The sequence below is a fragment of the Haliotis asinina genome, chromosome 2 (assembly GCF_037392515.1).
Source record: "Haliotis asinina isolate JCU_RB_2024 chromosome 2, JCU_Hal_asi_v2, whole genome shotgun sequence".
Lineage (NCBI taxonomy): Eukaryota > Metazoa > Mollusca > Gastropoda > Lepetellida > Haliotidae > Haliotis > Haliotis asinina.
Window position 1 is genome coordinate 14061217 of NC_090281.1, and position 23573 is coordinate 14084789.

Sequence of the window (23573 nt, forward strand, 5' to 3'; positions counted from 1 at the left end):
CATGCTTTCAGCCAATGGTTGTCTGTCTACATATATATCTTGCATCCCACTGCGATATAACCGGAATGTTTCTGACTTCGGCTTTAAACAACGCTGACTCAGTCCCTAAAACAACACATCACTCAAATAATACTCCTACATATGGTGGGATGCACTCCTATCTTCGGTGTCATTCTTTACCTAACCTTTTAATAAATGCAACTTTAAGGAATATATTCAGAGCTTTAGAGTGAATCAAGGCGATATTACGCTCATGAAATGTCACGGCCTGTAAGATAATCAATACAGGCCCAAACAACCAGAGGCTGATAGTGAGAGCAACGACATCCTACGGGAACATAAGCAAACACCATCTGCAGGGTGGAGAGATTGCCTTTTCTTATGTTAGATTCACCAGCTGATATCCATTTGATGACTATTCATTTCATACCCGTGCCATTGTTCTACATTACCATAGCGGATACAGTTCGTGAGTGAATAGGTTCTTGCGCCGCTAAAACACGTACATGTACATGGTTTGATTGTGTATGGTTGTTTAAAGCGACACACAGCGACAGTCAAGCCATATGACAGCAGTCTGTAAACAGTCGAGACTGGAAAGACAATCCAGAGATTGACATCATGACCATCAATCTATGTAACTGACATACGAAGACGTGTCAACCCAGTCAACGAGCCGATCCAGTTAGTCGCCTCCTATGACAGGTATGGTAACTCGGATCTTCACGGATCAAATGCATAGTAGTGGCATCGCCGATTGTCACTTTGATTACTGAAAAAGTGATGTAAGTTCTAGACATTCACAGCTGTAGCTGAACTCACAGCCATTTACCTCGATCACAGCTAAAAAGAACCCACGGTAGATATATCTTGAATTGGCATCCTCAGCGGAACTCCCATGGTCCATCAACGTGTAATGCCACTTTAAGCTCTGATGAATACTCAAATATTGAAAGTGTTCTCTCATCATTTGTTCATCTTGTTCGCAAACAGTGATTAACAAATGTTCATGTTTTTCTTCTATTCTGTTTCTTGTACAACTTTTCTTCTATTCTGTTTCTTAAACGTTTTTTTCTTCTGTTGTGCTTTCTATATTTTTTCTTCTATTCTGTTTCTTATACAATGCTTCTTCAATTCTCTTTCTTATACAATGTTTCTTCTATTCTGTTTCTTATACATTTCCCCTTTCTATTCTCTCTCTTATACAAAGTTTCTTCGATCCTGTTTCTTATGCATATTTTCTTCTATTCTGCGTCTTATACAATGTTTTTCCTATTCTGTTTCTTATGCATTTCCCCTTCTATTCTGATTCTTATACAATGTGTCTTCTGTTCTGTTTCTTATACAATTTCCTGTATTATATCAAAATGTACGACAAGTATAGTATGTACTGAGATGTAGCGGTTTATGGTTTAAAGTCCGAACCTTAAAACGATTACATGGCGGATTTCGTCTAAAACATGGTTGGCGTATGCTTGTACACACCGAAGACATATTAGGTCGTCTCTACATTAAGTCCATTGTTAGTTTCGTAATGGCCAATCAGAATACCCTCGTGCGAAATAAATATATCTATCTGTCTGTCTGTCGTAAATATCGCACCTTGGTCAGCGATATAAATAATATTTTCGATGCATTTCCCACGAAGAAGTGACAGAATTGAGAACTCATAGATAAATACTATTGCCAGTTTTGTGATTTCCTGATCTAATTTAGGATTAACTTAACTTCCTGTGTATTCGCTGTACATGTGATAATCTTAGATGCCCATATTTCCACAGTCAGTTTTATGTTAATACAATTATTAACAAATGTGTCTCTCTACTACAATCAGCACTACAATCTGTCCACCTAATGTTTATCATACAATATCAGTCGCACACCAGTTCACACTTGACTAAAAAGACAGCCGAAAAGCCCCCCAAACAAAACAAACAAACAAAAATCCTTCATTTTGTAAGACGTTATCAGATTTTCCTTGAATATCCTTACAAATCCTTTACAAATACAATCTTGTAATTGTCTTGTACAGATGAGATTTACGACACAATTACAAACAATTTTGCAAAGATGAAGTTTACATGTCATCTACAAATATGTAACCATGAGAATTACCAGCCAAAAATACGTTGTAAATATCCACAAGGGGAGATAACTGATGTGTGTCGGTAAATGATTGCGGGCTAATTGTTGTTTGCAGCCTGCTGTAGTAGCATTAGGGGTCCATATTTGCATCGTGAAGGGTTTAGTTTGAAGAGACGTGCTAAGCAATTGTTTCGGCTTCCTTTGCTCATAATTCTAGTCACATTTCATTACAGTCGTTTCATACATAAGCGAACCAATGCAGTAAACTATCGCGACCATGATCTTGAATGGAACTGGTGGCTCTGGTGGAACTGGTACCTTGATGGCAGTTTTCAGTATTACAAGCCCCCTGTGCAGTGACCTGCGCGTTCCTCCCCAATTAGTACTAGTACTGTTCAAAGTGTAGTTCAACACAGCTCTCTCACTTATTAATCAGGAGAAAGTCAGTCACATACAAAGGAGAAAAGATAAGTCTTCAGCTTCGGTTTAAAAGCTGTCAGAGAATAAGAGTTTTCAGTGTCGACTGGCAGTGAATTCCGTTGTCTTGGGGCGCTGTATGAAAGAACAGAAGAAAGTCGGAATGTTGGTTCAGTGTGTAGGAGATGGTTCTGAGATCGAAGAGTCCTGGCTGGTGTGTATACAGTGAACAAGCAAATGAGGTAGGATGGGGCTTGGTTGTGGAGGCATTTGTAGACGGTGCAGAGAACTTTAAAGTTGATACGTTGTTCAATGGACAGCCAATGTTTTTATCTGGGCAGTTTTCAATGTTCTTGAAGGTAGCTGCTACTGTATCGGTAATAAATGTATTCATTCACAGGTTGATCATCATCAGCACAGAAGTAGTGGGAGGTGTTGAAGGACTTGACGATGCCAAAACGTTGATTCATATACCGGAGGAAGAGGATAGGTCCCAAGCTGAGCATTAATTGACGGACATCACAAGACAGAGTGGATTTCTTGAAGAGCTTATCAGCAACAAACGCTGTCTGGGTTCTATCTGTCAAGTAAGAGGAAAACCATGACAGGGCAGTACCGCCCATTCCAACATGACATTGCAGCATATGTGGCAGCGTCTTATGATCGACTGTATCGAATGCTGCACCAGTGTATGCTTGTGTCCAGCATCATCAATACATCTAACAGCATTGATCACGCGCAGCAGTAAGGTTTCTGTGCAATGATGCTGTCGGTAGACAGATTGAAAATGTTGTTGATTGATAGAGGTGTCATCAACCGTTTTGTGGCAGCTGTATCTGTTAGCTTAGACGTGAAGGAGAGGATGAAAACTGACATGTAGCTGTTCATTACATCAGAATCCATTTTCTCATTCTTGGTGAAAGGTTTGACAATAGCATCTTTCAACAATTGTGGAAAAAGTACCCCAGACGACAAGCTTTTGTAAACGATGGTGATATGTCAAGATACTAGACTACAAGTTGACTTGGGACTGGATCACTCTGACATATAGTAACGTTGGCGGTCTTGGCACGAAACTCAGATACAGTAAAGGGTTGGAAGTCAAGTAGCAGAGTTCCTTTAAACGGCATTTCCACTTGATGCATGACCTGCCGGGAGCCGTTGAGAAGTATGCACGCTTGTTTCCTTGAATGAGTTTACGACACTTACTCCTCATAGACTTATACATTTGTCGGTCAGTCTCAAGTTTTGACTTTCGACGTTGCTATGTGTCAAACAAGTCATCGAGTCTGACCATCCGATAACATTAGTCGCCTCTTAGTCGCCTTCTGTGACAAGCATGGGTTGCTGAATACCCATTCTACCCCGGACCTTTAAGGGCAACAGCTGGAAGAGAAACTGCATTGCGGTTTGGAAGCGCGAGACCGGCGTTACTAGATATATTTTACGAAACTTCTTGAGATATTTTCGGGACGTTGGTTTAGTCAAAGGGAGGTAACTACTGAACCTGATACTCATGCAATGGTTGAAACCATAGGTGAAAAAAAAGAAAACATGTCAAATTACACGTTTGATCCTGGAAAAAGAGTCAGACTCATCAAACTATTGAACTTGTATTCATCCATGCACTTAAAAGTATACCACCATCTTAACCAAATACCCAAAACTTTGACTAGATCTACATAAACCTCCTCATGCTCTTGTTACAACCTGTAGGAAAATTATTAATGAAATATAATCGTTAAGAAAGTATTTAAGAAATACAAGTCATAAGTTGCTGCATTTTGTAAATCATAGCTAAGCCTCAAGAATTCGATGTTTCTAAAGAGATATTGTTCGTTTCATTCTCAACCTGACTTTTTAATTTCGCATATAACCGGAAGCGGTTCATTCAAATGGTGCTGTCAAGATCATGAGACAGACAACATGCCAAGAATAAGCCACAATTCCTCCAGAAAGAGAAAACAACCTTCGCCTGCTCGACGAACTCCGGGGGACGATGATGGTTTGTGGAACTTTTCCAATGGGATGTTTTCTATGACACCATTGCATCATGAGTACAGAATAGGTAGACACTGAAAACTCTAAACAGCGAGGGGGTACTTTACTACATAGTACCGAGACTATTAGTATGAATATTTACTGATGGTTTAGTATCACAGTAACCATGTAAACATGGTGAATATTGACCAGATACACCAGTGGTTAATGTAAGCAATGTCCTACATGTCCACCAATGTTGTTGTGACATGGTCAGTTATGGTGAGTGTTTGGCATAGTTAGGGTGACGTGACACTCTGTATTCTGTATTCTGTGACTGTAACCAATGAATTGCAAACTTGTTTGTACTGTTCCATGTTTTTATGTAGATATAGGATAAGATAAGATGTAGCTTTATTATCCCGGAGGAGATTCCTTTTGTATCAAAAACAACCTCAAAATGAATATGTACAAAATTCACTAAAAATATACATAATAATCACAAGCATAAAATGAATGCTGATGATAAATAATTAATAATAAAGGTATAGAGGCTTAATTAGTTGTTGCTGCATGCATGATGACTATTCCAAAACATTTGATGAATTAATAATACAAATACTAGATGGTATGAAAGACTGTCAAGCTATTTTTCTTTTAAGTGAAGGTAATTGAAAGCAGCACCCAGGTAGAAGTAGTTCAAAATGCTGAGATAAAATATGAGTACTGTCAGTTCTTATTTTAGTTGCCTTTTTGACAATCTGGTGATCATAAATATAGGGAACACAGTCGAAAGACCCTCCAGTAAATTGGAGATGGAGAAAATGCCCTGCCATTAACCCACCTTGGGAGTGAATAAAGATTTTTAACCAACATCCAACTTATAGACTGGTGTGTTATTTTTGTATATTTTCAACAGACAGTCGAAGAAAGGGAGACCGCTCCAAGACCACCAGCAGGAGTCCACAGAGCCCTCGAAAACGCCGATACAGGCCAGGCACAAAGGCTCTGATGGAAATAAGAAAGTTCCAGAAGTCAACAAATCTACTTATCAGGAAGTTGCCCTTCTCTCGAGTGGTGAGTCATGAAATTAAATTATTGGGATTGGGTGATAAGTCTAGTTGTCTTGGTTGACACTTGTCATTGTATCCCACTTGCATAGATTGATAATCAATAAATCATGCTGCTGATCAATGGATTGTCAGGTTCAGATTGGATTATTTGCACGCTGCCACCATTTTGCTGGAATACTGCTGAGTGTGGTATAAAACTAAACTCACTGATGAGGTGAGAATATCATGACCTGCTGGCTGTAACTGCTGTTGGAAATATGAATATTACAAAGATAATTGTGTGCATATTCTCTTAAACTAAAATGAAAATGAGCAATCTGCTATGCAAACATGTTTTACTACTCTGTGATTTGTTTTCAAAATATGCAATAATATAACTTTAAAGAATTTTGAAGCAATGATTGAATGAAAGTGGTATCTTATCATACATTATATATTTTGATACTGAGTTTGTTTGGTTGCAGTGTTCACTTTTTGTTTAAAAAAGTGATAGCCCTTTGGAATACTTTATAGTTTTTGGTAGATAATCTTGTATAGAGCAGTTTGATTAGTTTTGAGTTATGTCCATCTCTACTCACTATCCATGCACAGGAACAATATCCAATACATTGTAAGGCGGCATAAAAATAATTAAATGTTTCTCAGGCACATTTTTTTCAAAAGTGATGAGGGTGGTAGGACTTATAATTAAAAAAACATCAAGGGATGAACGCATTTTTATTATTTTCTCTCAGAAATACAGCATAGGAAGTTTAGCATGTGTTAATGGGTAGTAGATTCAGTCACACTCGTTCGTACAGACACTGATTTTTATAATGGACAAATGGATGATAAGACACAGAAAGGTCAAAATTATTTGTTTTAAATGGCAATAAAAATTGTTACACGCACAAATAAAAGTGACACGCCAATGACCAAGAAACATTTCACTTTTTTTTATTTAGCCTGAACAGTACAATTTAAAGAATGTTCATGTCTTTGTTGCAATCTGAAGTGTTTGCAGATAGTACAACATATGTTCGTCTCTGAACATCAGTGACATGTCTCAATGGTCAGTTGAGATAGCAGACATGAAGTCTGTGTTCAGGATGTCTGCTGTTCTGATTAAAAAAATCAGTTATTTTGCAAGGTGTAGGTAATCTGAGTGCTGCCAAGAATAATTAATACTTATACAGATGTAGTAGTATAGGGAATGGGGGTTCTGGACCACTTTCAAAAAAAGTCTCTACAACGCCTTATTTACTAACTAAGGCTTTGGTTGGGCCCTTAGCTCTTGCTACTATTACCCCTACTCTTAACGTGTGTTGGTAGGAGGTAACACTGTGCCGTACGGTACGATCAATAATTCTTCTCTTACAAACCCCCTACCCGGCCCATCCCTCAAGTAGTATAAGTTAGGTTCGTCGGCTTTCATATCCACTTTATCTATGTTGTAAGTTTTGACTGACCATATAGGATCGGTGGCCCGCTTACGGCTATCACCCTCGTGTTCCCCCGGCTGGTATAGATACCTCACTAGGGCCCTATCTGGTATCTGTTTCTCCTTCCCACGCAATGGAGCGGCCGACTCTGCAACTATTGATTTTAGTTTGATAGCGTCTGCCGGTTTCTTACCGGTGAGACGGGTGACTTCATGGTTGATTGCTGACACCACCTTGGGTAACCTCGTGACCCATTCAGTCGATCGTTTTCCAGGGGTGGCCATCTCCCTAGCATACTGATGGCCGAACAAGCGCTCAGCCAAAGTCCTATTAAATCTCTCAACTATGGCTTGGCTGCGATGGGCTCCGGCCGTGCCACGCCTGACCTTTGTATCGTGTTTGGCTAGCAGTTGTGACACGGCACCCATGAACTCCGGTCCGGGGTCAACTTGCAGCTCTGTTGGCCACGTCAGCGGGCTGCGTTTGTATATGCGTTCGAATCCTCTGGCTACCTGGGCCGAATCTTTCGTGGTCAAGGGTTCGGCTTCCTTGTAACGACTGGCTACGTCCACTACGGTTAAGGCATACTTGTACCTCTTGTCGTGGGGTAGGAACAGTAGGTCTGCCTGGTGAACGCTATTAGGTATGTTAATACCGAACCTCCTTCTAGGCACGTAGCGTGGTGCCGGCAAATAGATCTGCCACAGGGCTTGTTTTTCAAGCCACGCTTTGGCTTCCTCCGGGGGTACTCGCGCTATTTTAGCTAGCTTATCTACTGCGCTAGCTCCTTTCCAGTACCCACGCGGGCTGTAGTAAATAGCCTCAAATTTTTTCATGTCCATACGCGTATGTGTTTATCCCATCAATAGCTATCCAACGTTTCGTGTCCATAGGCGACAGGGACGTCTTGTTTATAGTCAGTCCGTATATCTTATGTCCATCACTTCTAAGTGTGTTCATTTTATGCCTAAAGGTACGGGTCTTGAACAGGGCTTCCTTGAATCTGGCGTGTTTGATGTGTTGTTTCACCACATACTTCTTAACCCCCTTAGCCTTCCGGATCTCACTATTGTCGGCTTTCAGTATGGAGTACATCTTAGGTCTCAAACCTATGTACTCGGCTATGGGCGTGCCAGCACACTCGTCCTTCATCTTACCTAGGACCTTTTTATTTACCATACTGTGTATGGCATGGGTCTTAGGGTAGTCGCTGGTGTCGTATAAATCGAGGTGTTTTTTCATGTCCTCGTACACGTCCTCGGTTCGAATTTCTATCAGCAGGGAATCCGTGTCAGTGTACAGCACTTCACACCTGTCGCCATACTGTTTCTTGAGCTCGTTGTAGTAAAAGTCGTACATCAGGTGTTTGGATAAATCGAGGATGCTCATCCCCACGTAAACAGGCCGGTTGAATTTTATGTGGCTTTTCTTCATGTGTAGGGCAACCAGGTTGTCTGTGAATATCTTACTACGGTTGAATGCCGGACTGACTATCAATCTCCTGAGCTTGTCTTCCTCACTCGACCGAACCAGCTTCACGGTCACGCGTTTCCTCAGGTTCTCCATAGTCTTACCAAACACCGAGTTGTTCATGAGCTTGTAGAGATTTTTCTCAAAATCACTGGTGGCTTTTTTTCGTAGGTCTGTGTTCATTCTGATGTAGGGCTCCATCCATGGGCTCTGGTCGAACATGAGCACGATGTGTATTTTGGTCAGCCTCATACCCAACGACAGGTACAGCTGTAGGTTGCGATAGTGAACGATGTACTTGGTCTTATTCATTAAGTTAGGAACGAGTTTTTCAACGTCTGTCACACGCCCACCTAACAAGTTATGTTGGTACTCAGACATCCAGTCTGGGTTAACCCTCATACGTTCGGGGGCCAGGGGGTAGCTGTTGTGTGATGTGTGTAATTCCTTGGTATACTCTAAGTCAACCTCGAGGATATACCCTTTGTTCGAATCTGGTGCAACCCCCATAACATCAACGTGGGGTACCCATTCGAATCCCCCTGTAGGTAGATACTGGCTCATGGCCCAGCCGTACAGGTTGTTTGCGTCGAGGTAGAGAATGTGATTGGTTGGCTTGTTAGGATCGTAACCTTTCACGTATTGATTATTTGCTTTCGCGTATCGTTTGGATGCCATCTGTGAGCAATTCCAAATTAACTCCGGTCTTTTTAAGCAAGGCGTCCCACGACAGACCTGGGCTGGTGTAATACCATGCGGGGTCGAGTTTATACTGCTTGAAACACGTCCGCCTAAACGTCTCAAACACGTCGGCTAACAGCAGTACATCTGTCCTCAAGTACAGGTCGTGATAATCACCCAGGTTCTTACAACCCAGTTTATTCCATACGTTAGTCGCGTGCGAGTAATCATCTCGTGAGACGGACGCCTCATTCAGCTTGCTATAAAAGCAGTCAATAGGGGGTAGTCTGGTCTCGGTGAACTTGACCCAACTATCCATGTACTCATAGGGGTACACACCCTTCCTCATAAGCAGGGGTCTAGTCTCGGCGTCTGTGTATCGATCGGTGATAGGGAAGGCATTGTTGGCCTTGACCAGACTGTCAAGTGACGACAGGAGGAACTGAAACGAGTCAATGAACCTAAGTCCTTTTAAGCTGAAGGAGATGTATCTCTCCATGTTGTTGGGGATGCACGTTATATTACCATCGATTTTCGCGATGGCCTGCATGATCAAGTGTGAGTCGTACCCTCTCAAGTTGTGAAAGACAACGGGGATGTTTATTGTCTTAGGGTTGATTTTAAGCTTGAGGTTGCACGCGCTGTGAGCGGCGCCTCTATACTTACCAGTTATGTGGCAGTGATCTCTCACCGAATCACCGTTAAGTGGTGAGTCACACACGTGACAGTTAGTGCTACTAGCGTGAGCTAGCCTGTCGACTCGGGTCATACGCATGGGAGCGATTCTATACAATGCATTCCTAATAATTTTTTCTTCCTCCTGCAAACACTTTAGAAACCTTTCAGCCGCGTCAGGGCCCCTATACACTACCGGAGCTTTCGTTTCCCCGTCACAACGGACGACAATGTATCCAAACCCACAGGCTTTATGCTCTTGTGTTTTGTGGGTGACCAAGGCTTCGAAGTCGGCGTATATGATATAAGGCACAGACATTTGGTTCTTGTGGTTACCGAATTTTAGGATATTATCACCTTCCTTAGGCATGTCGACTCGTATGGCCGTCTGCCCCACACCTTGGCAATCCTACCGGTGGGATTCTAATAAATCAGCTCGTGTGAAGCCATGTAGGCATCGTTCACAGAAGTGGGTCTTTTCTCTGTGTGCCGATTGGTCATACAACAGCCTGCTAAAGTGTTTTATCCATGTGTAGTGATACTTGTCACCTCGCTGGATCATGAATATATTGATAACTTGGCGATCCTTCACCCCGCTGACCCTGTGTACTATTGTTGTGTTACCTTCGTGCCCAAAGATATTTATAGCCAGATTATTCTGTTTTTCTACTTTAGTGATCTGGGATATGGGGGTGGGTTCATCTATACCATCCCAGTTGAGCCCATCGTCTTGGGGATAGCTAGAAAGCCTATCTGAATGAGTGTCAGCTGGAAATAAGGCTGACCTGATAGCTAACCTCAGGCAATCGTTTCCTCTATTCTTAACGTTTACTATGGCATGTTTGTTCCTATAGTAGGGGGGCAAGGCTAGGTATGACCCGCCTCTGAACGGCACGTAGTTAGCTATGTCTAGATAGACATTATCGATTTTATCTACAGCCCACCCGGACCCCAAGTGTGTGTAGCGTTCTAGGTATTCTCGTATCTGCTGAAAACTGGTATCGATTGATGTGTCAATGGTCTCTGTATGTGTGACGACCTCTTGTTTACCTCGGAAGTAAGGCTGAACATACTCAGTGAGGTCCCCAACCTGCTTATCGAGCGACATTTTCACTGTGATCTGAAACTTGATACTTCCTAGGTTATTTAGTTCCTGGTTGACCTTATCAGCTATCAGAGGCTTGATATCTGTAATGTCTATGTTTCTATCAACGTGCATGTGCCAACCTCTCAAATAGTTACCTACAGCGCGCTCAGTGCGCACGAACTGTAGGTCAATAGCTCTATTCTGTCGTAATAATTCTAAAAGTTGTGGTTTCCTCATACGGGAATATCCGCCTAAACCCAAATCGTGTGCCTCGGCTTTCAGTTGTTTTACAGTGGGACGTGCTACGGGGGTATGTGATAACAATTCGACTAACCCGGCTCTCCCCAGTTTTGAATAACCCGTGTATCCAAGCTGTTTTGCTTGAGCTTTTAATTGTTTACCGTAGGGGCTTCTAAACCTAGTAATCTCAACAATGCTGACTTCCGCATTCGAGAATACCCGATCACACCTCTCTGTTTTGCGACCCGCTTAAGCTCGCGTACAGTAGTCATAGTGTTTACACCTAACATAACCAATGTCTAATTGGAGTCTATCTTGAGCAGTCGCCTACGTTCTTTTATGTAGCCCTTTTTATTCTCGTAGATGAGTTGATGTCTGACTACGTTCGCTCCGTGAGCTTTACATAGACAGTAGTGCCCTTTAACCCCGATACCACACACAGATTCTTTCATTGAATCATCGACATCGTTGAATGTTTGAACGGCATGGTTTTCACGCTTGAGTTGTTCGCTAATAAAATCGATCCTCTGGAGGCGTTTTTTAGCGTACTCGGCCTGTGCCTTTTGTAAGTTCTCAGTAGCGAGATCGTGCCGCTTCCTTTCTTCCTGTATTTCAGCCGCGTGGTCATCTCGTAGTTTCGAGAAGAGGAAATTACTCCCGGAAAATGCCAGGGCATTCACTAACGCCCCACCGACCATCATAGCTATCGTGGCCATCCTATATTTATTTCATTATATTTTCAGGTATTATCCCTTGTTTTACTAGGATGTCTTTTGTAGCCATCGCCATACCAAGGTTCATTATGAGCATACCCATATCCTGCAGGTTGAAATCTAGCTTGATAGTTGGTTGTTTAAGCACCATTTTAGTCAACCGAGCGTACCCTACGGCTAGACTGGCGACCACTGTGGCGTGGTATGCGTAGTTGACGAACGTTTTCCCCTCAGACATTATGTATATGATATAAAAATATTAAAATTATAACATGATATGCGGGTCGACAGTGGGGGTTACCCCCACACCCCCACTGTTGGGGGGTACCACCTCACTGTTGGGGGGTACTCCCACGTATAACCATGTTATAACCACGGCAGCACCTACAGCCAACAACAGTCGGGGGTTGATAATTTTATGTTGGTTACAAAACCGTTTTTTACCGGCAGCTACTCTCTTAGGATTCTTCTGCCTGGTTACTGTTTCCCTGGTCTCCACCATCACCTCGGGAGGGGTTTCCCTCACTGTGGGGGGTACCCCCACCGTCACCTCGGGAGCAGCATCCATCTATACTATTATTATTATTTTTTCTCTCAAATTGACAATGCTTTGCCGTGATAATCGCCGCCGTCACTGGAGCCAACAACATGCCATATTTGTGGTACAGCTCGCAGCTGATAGAGCTCACGGCGTGTTCGATAAAAGGGTCTTTCTCGAGGTCTTCCCACAGGTAAAGTCGGCGCTCTGGTGGAATGGGAAGGAAGTATGACACAATACCGGTGTATATCTGGGTCATAGCCGATCCTATTGTCTTTGTCATTTCTGCTCCGAGCCGGGACTCGTATCTAGCGTACAGCTTATCGATTTCTTCGGCTGACATTTTATGAATTTTATCCGGAGTGTAGTCTCCAAAGTAATGTTTGGCTTTGCCGCCAACAGCCAACGCCACCAGTTTCTCTCGCTTGTCATCATCCACTACCCCAGGTACCAACAATTGTTCGAGCAATTCCTCACACTCCATCTTATAATATAACAAGTAAGATTTAGTTTTAACTATATAATACCCGATGCAGACAAAACACAGAGAAATGAAGGTTAAGTTGCACACGACAAACACTTCAAATATCATAGCTGTACTTAGTATTTGCTTAGCTTTAGCTTAGCTTTGCTTAGCTTTGCTAAGCTTTGCTTAGCTTTAGCACACCCTATATGCTACTGGTTGGTCGGTCTTGAGCACGAGCTTAGCGTGTTTAGTTTCAGCGAGCTGTTTCTTCACCCGTTCCCGTTCTAATTTGCTCATCACATCGTTCTCTCTCAAACACTCCTCGAACGAATCCCTGTCCTTGCAGTGAAATAAGGCCACCCATCGCGTCTGCTCCCTGAGGTCTTTCAACACCGAGTTGAACTTCTGCGTTAGCACCCAGACGCTGTGATTTGCATGCCGGCCGGAGAAGGCCAGGTACGATAGCATGTCTCTCTTTTTTGTTATCTCGCGATTAGCGCTACAGTCGTCCAGTATAAACAGCATCGGTTCCCCTTTAAATTTCTCGTGAAGAGCTTTCAACCAGTCCTGCAGGCGTGTTCCAGGATCGATTTTGTGTACGTCCGGGTCCGTCATCACCCAAGGTCGCGTGTACGTTTTATTCATGCTCAGAGTAGGGCACATGATAACGATGTTATCGAACACATCCTTGTAGTAACCCTCCAACATATCCAACACGAAAACGGTCTTCCCACAGCCAGTCTGCCCGCACACTATGGCGCAGTGTGGGTCAGTGGGGAGGTGGAGGTCAGTAGATGGCTTGCACGAATCTCCCATTGTCTATATTAAGTTGCGCGTCCATAATAACGTACAGATATAATTTCAACTTACCAGCGGGTTGAGCCTTCTTAGTAATCTGGATGGTTATCCCTTCGCTGCCGTGATCTATACGGCGCCCGCTACCGTGCAGTTTATCATCATCCGTGGATCGCATGTCCAACCATAGGGCGTACTTGGTGGTCAGGTATTCACCGATCTGCACGGAGCCGAGGTCCAGGTCCTTTGTTATGTAATCCCCCACTGGTAGCTTTTTTATCTCATCCCACTGCTGGTGTGGTCTCATACCATGACTGAACAGCTGGTTGGGCACGCCCTCGATGGTCACTTCCACCTTTTCAATCTCGGGGTTGAAAAACTTCTCGCTGTCCCTCCGGAATGGCTCGTAATCCTCCACGGGGACGACCAGGATACCTTTCATCGATCGCGCCGGCACGTTCAGGTTGATATTCCACACAGTGTCGCTCTTATCTCGCACGACTGATCTATGCCTCAGTACGCGATCGTACAGGATAGCCATCTTCCCAGAGTACTGGCTTCGAACCTGCCTGGCCAGCTCCGGGCTAGTGACCATGTCGAACTCCAGAGAGATGTTGTCTATGGCATAACTGGCCTCATCACCGTTCGGCGTACGCACTACTTTGCTATAGTCGTTAAACGTGAGCTCGTATTCGAGCCTATCACCCAGCGCGGCCTGGTAAAACGGCGCGTGTCCCGTGAGCAATTTGAAGTCGAGCGGCACGCAGAATCGATTCCCGTATGCTCGAGCGATGGCCTTTTCACCGTCCGATAGCTTGTCTAGCTGGTCTGGCGTGAAGGCATACCCTATGCGCGACCGGGTTGATTTGCTGATGCCCTGGTACACATCATTGACTCGTTCTCCCTCGCTTTTCCAGAGATCCCCGTAGCAGTGAAACACGTCGCTGTCGTCGATGCTCAGCACCTCGTTACCGCTGATCTTGACGGTCGTTTTCTTGATGATAGCTCGACCCACGTTCCGCACTAGCTCGCATTTGTCGTTGTCGGAGGTCAACGTGATATTGAACGCCAGTCGAACAGTGCCCGGTACAATGAGGTCATTCTCACCAAGGTTTGGAAATCTAACCAGCAGAGTTTGATTCTGGTCTATCTTGCTGGGATTGTTGGTGATGGTCACCGACTGGCGCACGGCTCTGGCTCCTAATGGCTCTCTCAATCTTCTGAAAGGATCTAATTTTCTGCCGTACATTGTTATATAAATGAAATATATTTTTAATACTAAATAATGGCTGAAGACATACCTATGGAGATGTGGGATTATACTATGGATGATACAGGGGCCGAGCAGGAGACCTCATTCTCGCTAGGTGACGCACTCATGAAGGAGGACGCCGTCGACGATTATTACAACGTAGTTGAAAATAAATCCAAACTCAAGCCGTTGGGAAGGAACTATTCCAGGTTTACCCTCGATAGCAATGGCACGCTGCGTTTGAAGGCTCACCCGGAGATCGATCTCGTGAATAAACGCACGAGAGAACCGCTTGCTTTATCAACACTGGGCAGTCGACATGGGAGTGACTTGATCCGCGATGAACTAGGTTTCATAGATTACGGTGGCGCGCGACCTAAGCTTCCCCCGAAGGTCCGTCAAGATATGCAAAAAAGGTGTTGGCCGACTACAAGAACAAGCCCTTCCCGGGTTTCGAACTTACCTTTCGGGAACTGCGGGGGTTGGACCTGTTGATGCAAACCATTCGTGGACAGCTCGCGAAAAGCACGGCCAAAGTGGGCGAGATAGACGACCACATCGACTATGAAAAGGAAAAACTCGGTGAAACTGAGGACGAGTCTATGAAAGCCACCATCGAGGAACGAATACGTAATTTGGAAGAGGAAAGGCAGGTCTGGTTGGAGACAGCGTCCGGCCACAAAGAAAAGCTTCGATCCCAGGCCAACCGTGTGCGGGAAACCATCAATCAAGTCCTCTACCGAGACACCACGTTAGCAGACAGGATTCGGATATTGTTCCGGGAGCAAGGGATCACCATCGCCAGCATTCTGACTGCATTGGGTTTCATCATATCAACCTTGGTGGTGTCACTGACAGGGGGTACTGTGGGAGTTCCCCCCACACCCCCTGGCGGTGGTGTTAAAGACTGGATAAAAAAACTCGGGGAAGGCCTAGCTAAACTGGCTGGTAAAGCCGCCGAAGCCCTTCCCGGCATCCTGGGTAGCATCGTCTCGTGGTTGTTGGGCGCTCTGGCTAAAACTGTCACGTGGCTCAGTCAAAACCTGTGGGCAGCCATCGTCGCCGTGGCGGGTCTGGTGTACGTAGCGGCTAAGAAATTTTTAACAAAATAAGTCCCAAAGCTACCCCACCAACCACCAGGGCCGTTTTACTATCAATATGCTGCTGATTGGAGGCCTGAATATGGGGGGCCACCTCCTGTGGTGTTGGTTGAACTTTAGACTCCGGGGGTGGCGCCACTATACCCGTTTCACGTGGTGGGATGTGTGGGATATAGGGGGTGTTAATATCGGGGTTGATACCCAACTTTTGATCCGCCGTGGCTATGACTATTTTGTTGTTATAACCCACCACTTTTTTTACTCTCAGTTGCATATCACTCGGAGCCATGTACAGCCCCACGGCGAACACGTAGTTGACTTTCGATCTGGCGTATTCTAACACGTTTTGGTAGCGTTCGATGGCCCGCGGGAGATCAACTGGAGAATTGATAGCATCCTCAACGTTGACAACGAACTGTTTCTGAGCGTCGTAAGCAGTTCCCTTACCGAGGATGTTGGAACGCGTCATCGACTGCGCACCCAACAGCGCCCACACGTACGTTCGAATCGAGTCGTTCAACCTGACTACCCCGGCATTAGTAAACCCTTTCGACGTGTCCAGCATGAACATTTTCCACCCGTCTGCGGTTGACTGCTCCACTTTCTGGACTGTGAAAGCAACACCACCTTTAAAGTTCATACGATCATCCCTCTATTCATTACTCGACAAAGCAAAGTCCTGGCGTAGTATATCTCGTTTCAGTAAATCATCACTGACTTCTTTCACTGGTCACCCCCCATCATAAGGAATACCCAACCCGTGGTTCGGGCCCGGCAAACGCCAATCCGTCTTCGGGTTTATTTCGAATTCATTGCAAATACGTTCGTAGGCCCGTCTATCGTACGGGTTGTTTGTTGCGTCCCACGCTTTGTCCTGTGGGAGGGGGGCGCTGATCTCTTTAAGGATACGTCTGACCTGGTAGTACACGTGGAACTTGAACACAGACTGACTCAGCGGTCCACGCCGAGTGTCGGTCAATGTCACACCACACCCCGTTGTAGCGCACCACACGGCAAAGTTGAATTGATTCTGCCAGAACTGCATAGGGTTGTTGAACCAAGCGTGGACTGCCTTGACGTTAGTCACCGAAAGCTTATACTTATCGAACACATCTAAAAGCTGGGCATTGAAATACAACCCAGGGGCAACCACGATCTTCATGGCGGAGAAATCTACGTCCAGTTTAGGGTAAAACATTTGAAACTCTTATATAATGAGTATATATACTCTAACATGTACATAACACTTCCAGGAATAACGAGCGGTGAGGCCGTTCAGCTGACGCACGCGATCGATAACACGTCAGGCCAACTCGAAGTCGCACTCTGCGATATCACCTACCTACCGCAATGGACTAACATCAACGCCAGCAACAATAAGCTGTTCGTCAGTGGAACTCGCAGCCAGATAACTGACGGCTACTACAGCGTGTGCTCTCTAAACGACGAGGTCTTCAAACCCCTGGGAGCCGAACTCAAGATGAACGACTCAAACGGTACAGTGGTGTTAATCAACAACGGAAGAAACCCCTTGAGGCTCGGCCGACCATTAGCGAGGACACTCGGTATGTCTCCTGACGAGATAAAACCAACAACAACCGTCACAGGCACGAAGTTACCCGACCTAGTACCGTACCGAGAGCTGTACATTCATCTCGGTCAGGTGAGCACAACGTACAACATTCAAGGAGGTCACCCTTCCACTATACTGAGAGCAGTGCCGGTGAAAACTGAGAAATACAACGACGGTAGAACCGAGTCGTTTTCACCACGGCAGTATAAGAGATTAACCCAGGGCAACATACCTGAGCTGATAATATCGGTGTTAGATATAAATCATAATCCTGTAAATATAGGATACCTCAGCTTAACGCTTCACGTAAAATGACCAGCGCACAAGGGCCCGGAGTGAAAAAATGCGTCAATATCGGGATCTCCGACCTCGGAGACACGCGCGGTTTCGACGCTCCCGGAGTAGATGGTAAATCGTACGCCTTGCAACTGAAAAACAACATTTACAAACGCGTTGAAGTCACCTCCGGTGGAACCCTAAGTGATATAGTAGATACCACAAGAGCAACAGTCAACACTAAGTACGCCCTTGTCAACACCGGTAATAACTGGATAATATACCCATCGTTCGGTGGTAAACTGTTCGACTTAGACGATGTTGAGAGCACGACCGTCGCCCGAAACAAGCCATATATGCTCGTCTTCACCGAAGATGACAAGTGGGTGTTGTTACCCGATAACGACTGGTTTCTCAATATTAGGCTCGGCTCCCCCTACGTGTTCACGGATAACAAAGACAACCACCTAAACAAAGTCGTGAACAATGGAACCCTGCTCGTGGCTTACGTCCCAACTCAGAGACGTAGCGTAGTCGTCAGCCCACTCAACACTATGGCAGCCCACATGCTATCGAGTAAACCGGCCATACAAAACGTGACATTGCAGTTGGTGTCTGAATTCGAAGGCGTGGTCAGTATACTAGAGAGTCTACCGGCAAACTCAACACTGATCATCAAAGTCTACCTAGGGGAACCATCGGGGAATGATGTCGAGATCGTGAAGGGGATCAAACTCGGGTGGGGGAAACGACACCAGTATCAAGTTTGCAACGTTTACGTGCGGGTGGGTGTCGGCTCCAACACCAGTCTGCAGGGGGTCAACGTGATCGTGGAAAACAAGATATCACTAACCAAGATCTTCCTGCCTGACAACATACACTTCATGGGTATGAAGTTCACCCCTGAACTATTATCAGAAAACCAGTTGGAAATTATATCGTAATAGTATAATAATGACCAGTCATCGTCCCAACACTACGCTTAACGACCTAGGAGATACGGAGGGATTCGATCAGCCTGGTGAGGAAGACACCTTATATATCCTGCACTTCAAAAACAACGTGTACAGACGGGTGTCGTTATCAGATTTAAAAGAGCCCAAATGGCTGATCATCTTAACACTCGCCTCACCTTATATCACAATAGACGCAGATACGTGGTATATCACTAAGATTAGGAACAACGGTATCTGGTTCGGGGATTTCATTCCGGAGGAATTAGTACCCACGAAAACTACTGATACCGAAAAAAATAGGTTAAAGTCTGGAGCAAAAAATAAATTAACATTTAGCAATAATCCTTATAGCAAAGATCTTGTTGGTAGAATATTCTCCCCTTTCACACTCATCATAGAAGTCTTCTTTTATTTAGACAATGAAAACACCTCAAGAGTACACCAATTTTTACCCGGGGTGTCAATACACTGGTATGACGAACACGCAAACAAATATTGTCGTATTGTTATACAACAGGATACCCCCACGGGTCCTATAAACCGCTTAATAAGCCTCAGTGGGGTTTTTATTACAACAGGAAAGTCTATTAGCCTCTCACCTATTACCCTGAGTAGTAATCTAGAACTTGTAGACTTCAAATTCATTGATAGACTATTAACTGAAACCCAATTAAAATATCTTTCAAAATATATATTATAGGATGGGTCTGTACCCAGTCGTAGAGGAAGTAGCGAAGACGCTGGAAACCGTAGATGGGTTCCGCTTGAGGCAGTTATGTGATGTGAAACGCCAACTAGAACAAGACCGTGACACGCGGAAAGCACTATGTAAAAAGTACCATAGAGCTTTCAATATCTTGGACGGGGCTGACACTACCCTTATGACAACCAGCATGGGACTAGGGGCGGCAGGTGTTGGATTGTTAGCTACCATCGTGGCTACACCTATAGTGCTAGGTATTGAAATAACAGCTGGGGTGGCAGGGGTGTTAGGGTTGGCACTTAAGTTGATATCACGCAGACTGCATCGTAAGGCATTGAAACACGACGAGATCAGGGTTCTGGCCGAAGCAAAGCTCAACACAGTAAGTGGGCGTATTTCCACGGCACTCTCTGATAGTAAGATCTCAGAAGAGGAGTTTCGTTCAATCCTCTCTGAACTCACAAAATATAACGGAATGAAACAAGATATTCGGTCCAAGTCTCGTAAGTCTGCTATCAGCGAAGACGAGAAAAAAAAGTACATAGAACAAGGGATACAAAAAGCCCAGCAAGCCTTTATTACGAACACCAAAGAGATCATAGGCGGTTCACGTTAAACTGTTTCATCGAGGTAAACGTGACATAGCGGTCAGTATTACCGCCAACTTTTTTGTAGTAGGGGTAATAGTAGCAAGAGCTAAGGGCCCAACCAAAGCCTTAGTTAGTAAATAAGGCGTTGTAGAGACATTTTTTGAAAGTGGTCCAGAACCCCCATTCCCTATACTACTGATGTGAACCAAGCATCAAGTTAATGATTACAAATACAGGGAGCTGTAATTGTTGTATGGGGGCACTGGAATTGGGTACCCGTGTGGAAAAGCAAACCCGGATATTCTGCATGATGCGGTAACATTTTCACCACCAGGCTACCCCACCACACTTCATGAAGGCAGAGATTAAGATCTGAAATTATTGAGAATGGGTAGAATTTAGAACTCTTATTAAATGCAAATCAGCTGTTATCCTTAATCAGGGATTGAAAGTGACGACATTTGACCTTGACCTTTGCTCATACTACCAGCCGCCATTGTTTTCAGTGATCAACAACGTTAGACTTCAAGTCGATATTTTCATTGCTGTATGTTGTCATTTATGGCACAATCGTTATGGATGGCACAAGCAGGAAAGTGCATAATGGCACAGGCACATGTGACGAATGTGAGCCAGATATATGGTCAATAATGAACCCAAGTTCATTGGAGCTGTAGGTGATTGAACTTCAACAGCTGAGCTACTTATGACGTCACCTAACAACGGGCTTGATAATGGCCCGTCGTCAAGCATTTTGCGGGGATTATCAAGTTACAGTGGACCGCTCATTTCTGATATCGAGCGGTCGTTTTCATGATAATTCTATCCATTTAGCTATAATATAACATAGTATTAATGATAACATTTAAAAGTTTGGGACCCTCATTTTGTAGGTCAGGACCCTTGAAAATTAAGACTGTGTCCTAGGGACCCTCAAATTCAGGACTCAAGGAAAATACCTGCTTAAGTCAGGAATCATGTTTGAAGCATACAACCTGTCAAATATTCATGTGAGTTCATGTGTAACTATTGTGTGTGTACAGGTCCGAGAGATTGCCAGCAGCATATACAGAGAACCCCTAAACTGGCAGGCCACGGCAATTATGGCTCTACAGGAGGTAACTTTCCATGACATCGTTTAATATCAAACAACATTCTGTAATATTCTTAAAGGCACAATTTCACACATTTCGACAATATTTTGGCCTGTATTATATATACTGGTGCATATGCACCCACTTTAGATTCCTATTGGTGACTGTATAACTAGTTTCTCAGAGGTCTGATAGTTAGTATTATTGAGAGAAATGCGTTATTTATTTTCAGAGAAGTGTTGCATCAACAACTGAATTTGTATGCTTAATTTTCTCTTATATTTTTTTATAATTGAGCAATATTAAGTTAATTATTATTCTGTGATCCATATTGATAGCCAGCCATATTATTTGGAACATGCTAAATGAAAAGAATACCACTGGCTGAATTAAAATTGAAATAGAAAGAAAGAACTTTTAATATTAGCAAACATTTTTGGTAGAATGTTTCATGCACAGGACTGTTAATTTTGACTGCTGAAGCATTTATTTTGAACATACCAATGAATTTCACTTTAAACTAAAATGTAATTCAAATGTGAATCCTCATAATTTTACCTTGACAGTTGAACATTTAAATCTTAGAATTTTATTCAACTTAGAATAAAAGTTGTTTAACAAACAACCATAAAATGATTGTTAAAAGCTGTGTAACAAATTAATCCGTGTATGCATTCTGAAATACCATATAAGATTCTTTGGTGTTGTTTCCAGGCAGCCGAGGCATACCTAGTGTACCTGTTCGAGGATTCTTTAATGTGCTCCATTCATGCCAAGCGCGTCACTATCATGCCCAAGGACATGTGGTTAGCTCGACGACTTCGGGGAGATGATCGATTTGCAATATAGTGAAGATAGTTTGCGAGATGTTTATCACATGACCATTTTACTTTGACAAACTTCCTATGAAAGATTGTTTGAGTGCCGTAAGTACACAGAAGAGAATCAGAATGGACCTTCCAAATATCTCAGATCTGAATTAGGTATTTTCATAAGTCTTCTGTAAGTATGTTGGAACTGGTTTGCTTCTCCGTATGATTATTATTATGATTATTAGCTTGGCCTTAAAGGAGTGACTGAAATGGCAGACTCTCTTATGGGTACTGAAAACTGGAGGGCTCCATTATGGTGCTTTGATGACTCCATGTCATTGTGTCGTAAATGTATTGATATGCATCGTCCCGATGCTTGAATTGTTTCTGAAGGCTGAGGTAGACTAGTGGTGAAAGAGTTTACTTGTCACTCCAAAGACACTGGTTCGGTTACCCACATGGGTAGAATGTGTGAAGTCCATTTTTGGTATCCCCCACCATGATATTGCTGAAATATTGTTTCGTAAAACTCACTCACCTACTTACTGAATTGTTTTCTCACAGATGGCCTTGAAATGGCTGGAACAATACTGATTGGCAGGAATTACGTCTATTGGACGTTGGGTTGGGGCCGTAAAGATCAGTGATCAAATCACCCTTTATCATTTACTTTTTGAGATGTGTATTCAGGAGATACCATCTTCCCAGGCGTATGATTTTTACAGGGATAGATGCAGAAACTGGGTGGGGGTTGCACAGTTCATTGTCACCTGTTTTCAAGAGAATTTCCATGGTCATTTAATAAACTATCACGACAAAAGGCGGGGTTGAACACCTCTTCACCCCCCTTCTTGATCCGATTATGATTTGTATGAATATTTTTGCCGCCATGTAACCCACACTTAAAGCTTCTATGTATGTTTTGTCAGCTCCAGAATATGAAGCTTGGACTTAAATAAATGAATTAATATTTCATTTACAATCTAGGGTGATGGGGTAGGCTTGTGTCAAAGAAGAATGGCGTTCAAGCCTGACATGATTGACATGTGAGATGCTGTATGATAGTGCTACTCATTCATTCTTCGAAATATTTCAAGATTTTTATGCAGGAGGCATTTTATTTTGTTTCTATTTTAATTGCTTAAGAACAATCGGTACTTGTGTTTTAAACTCATCAAAGGAAGTGATGTTTAGAGGTAACGATGAATGTACTGAATAGTCGAACCAGCTCTATGCTAATCAGTGTTTTTATTCAAGGCATGTAATTAAGCTTTTCTACCTTTGATGTGAGGGTAATGACGTGCAACCTTTGCCTTGTGACATGCTGTTTTGTGCCTCAGTGAATCTGCCATGTTGCTGGACAGTGCCTTGTCATAATGGAATGTTTTGCAGTGATAAAATCCAATTTCAGTGTTTATACTTGGGATCAGCTAGAAGATGTTTTGACGTCACTACCAAGCAATACATTGCATTTGTATTCATTCATATTTTAATAAAGTTTTAATGTTTTGAATATTTCACATTTTAGAAATATTGTAAATATGAACTGACCAATAAAAACTCAATATGGACAAAA

General features: G+C 43.5%; 1 protein-coding gene across 1 annotated transcript; it reads left to right on the forward strand.

Annotated features, from left to right (window-relative positions):
• The first annotated feature begins 4362 nt into the window (after positions 1-4362).
• Positions 4363-23573, forward strand: LOC137273275 (uncharacterized). The gene is made up of 4 exons (XM_067805819.1): positions 4363-4507; positions 5402-5559; positions 21135-21209; positions 21900-23573. Exons 1-4 carry the CDS (start codon positions 4429-4431, stop codon positions 22032-22034), a joined length of 447 nt encoding a protein of 148 aa, XP_067661920.1. The 5' UTR covers positions 4363-4428; the 3' UTR covers positions 22035-23573.

Excerpts from the sequence above, each read along its gene's own strand:
- LOC137273275 (XM_067805819.1), top strand. The coding sequence starts at position 4,429 with ATGCCAAGAATAAGCCACAATTCCTCCAGAAAGAGAAAACAACCTTCG. Across the intron at positions 4,508-5,401 it reads AACTCCGGGGGACGATGATG|ACAGTCGAAGAAAGGGAGAC; the intron begins GTTTGTGGAACT and ends TATTTTCAACAG. Across the intron at positions 21,210-21,899 it reads CAATTATGGCTCTACAGGAG|GCAGCCGAGGCATACCTAGT; the intron begins GTAACTTTCCAT and ends TGTTGTTTCCAG.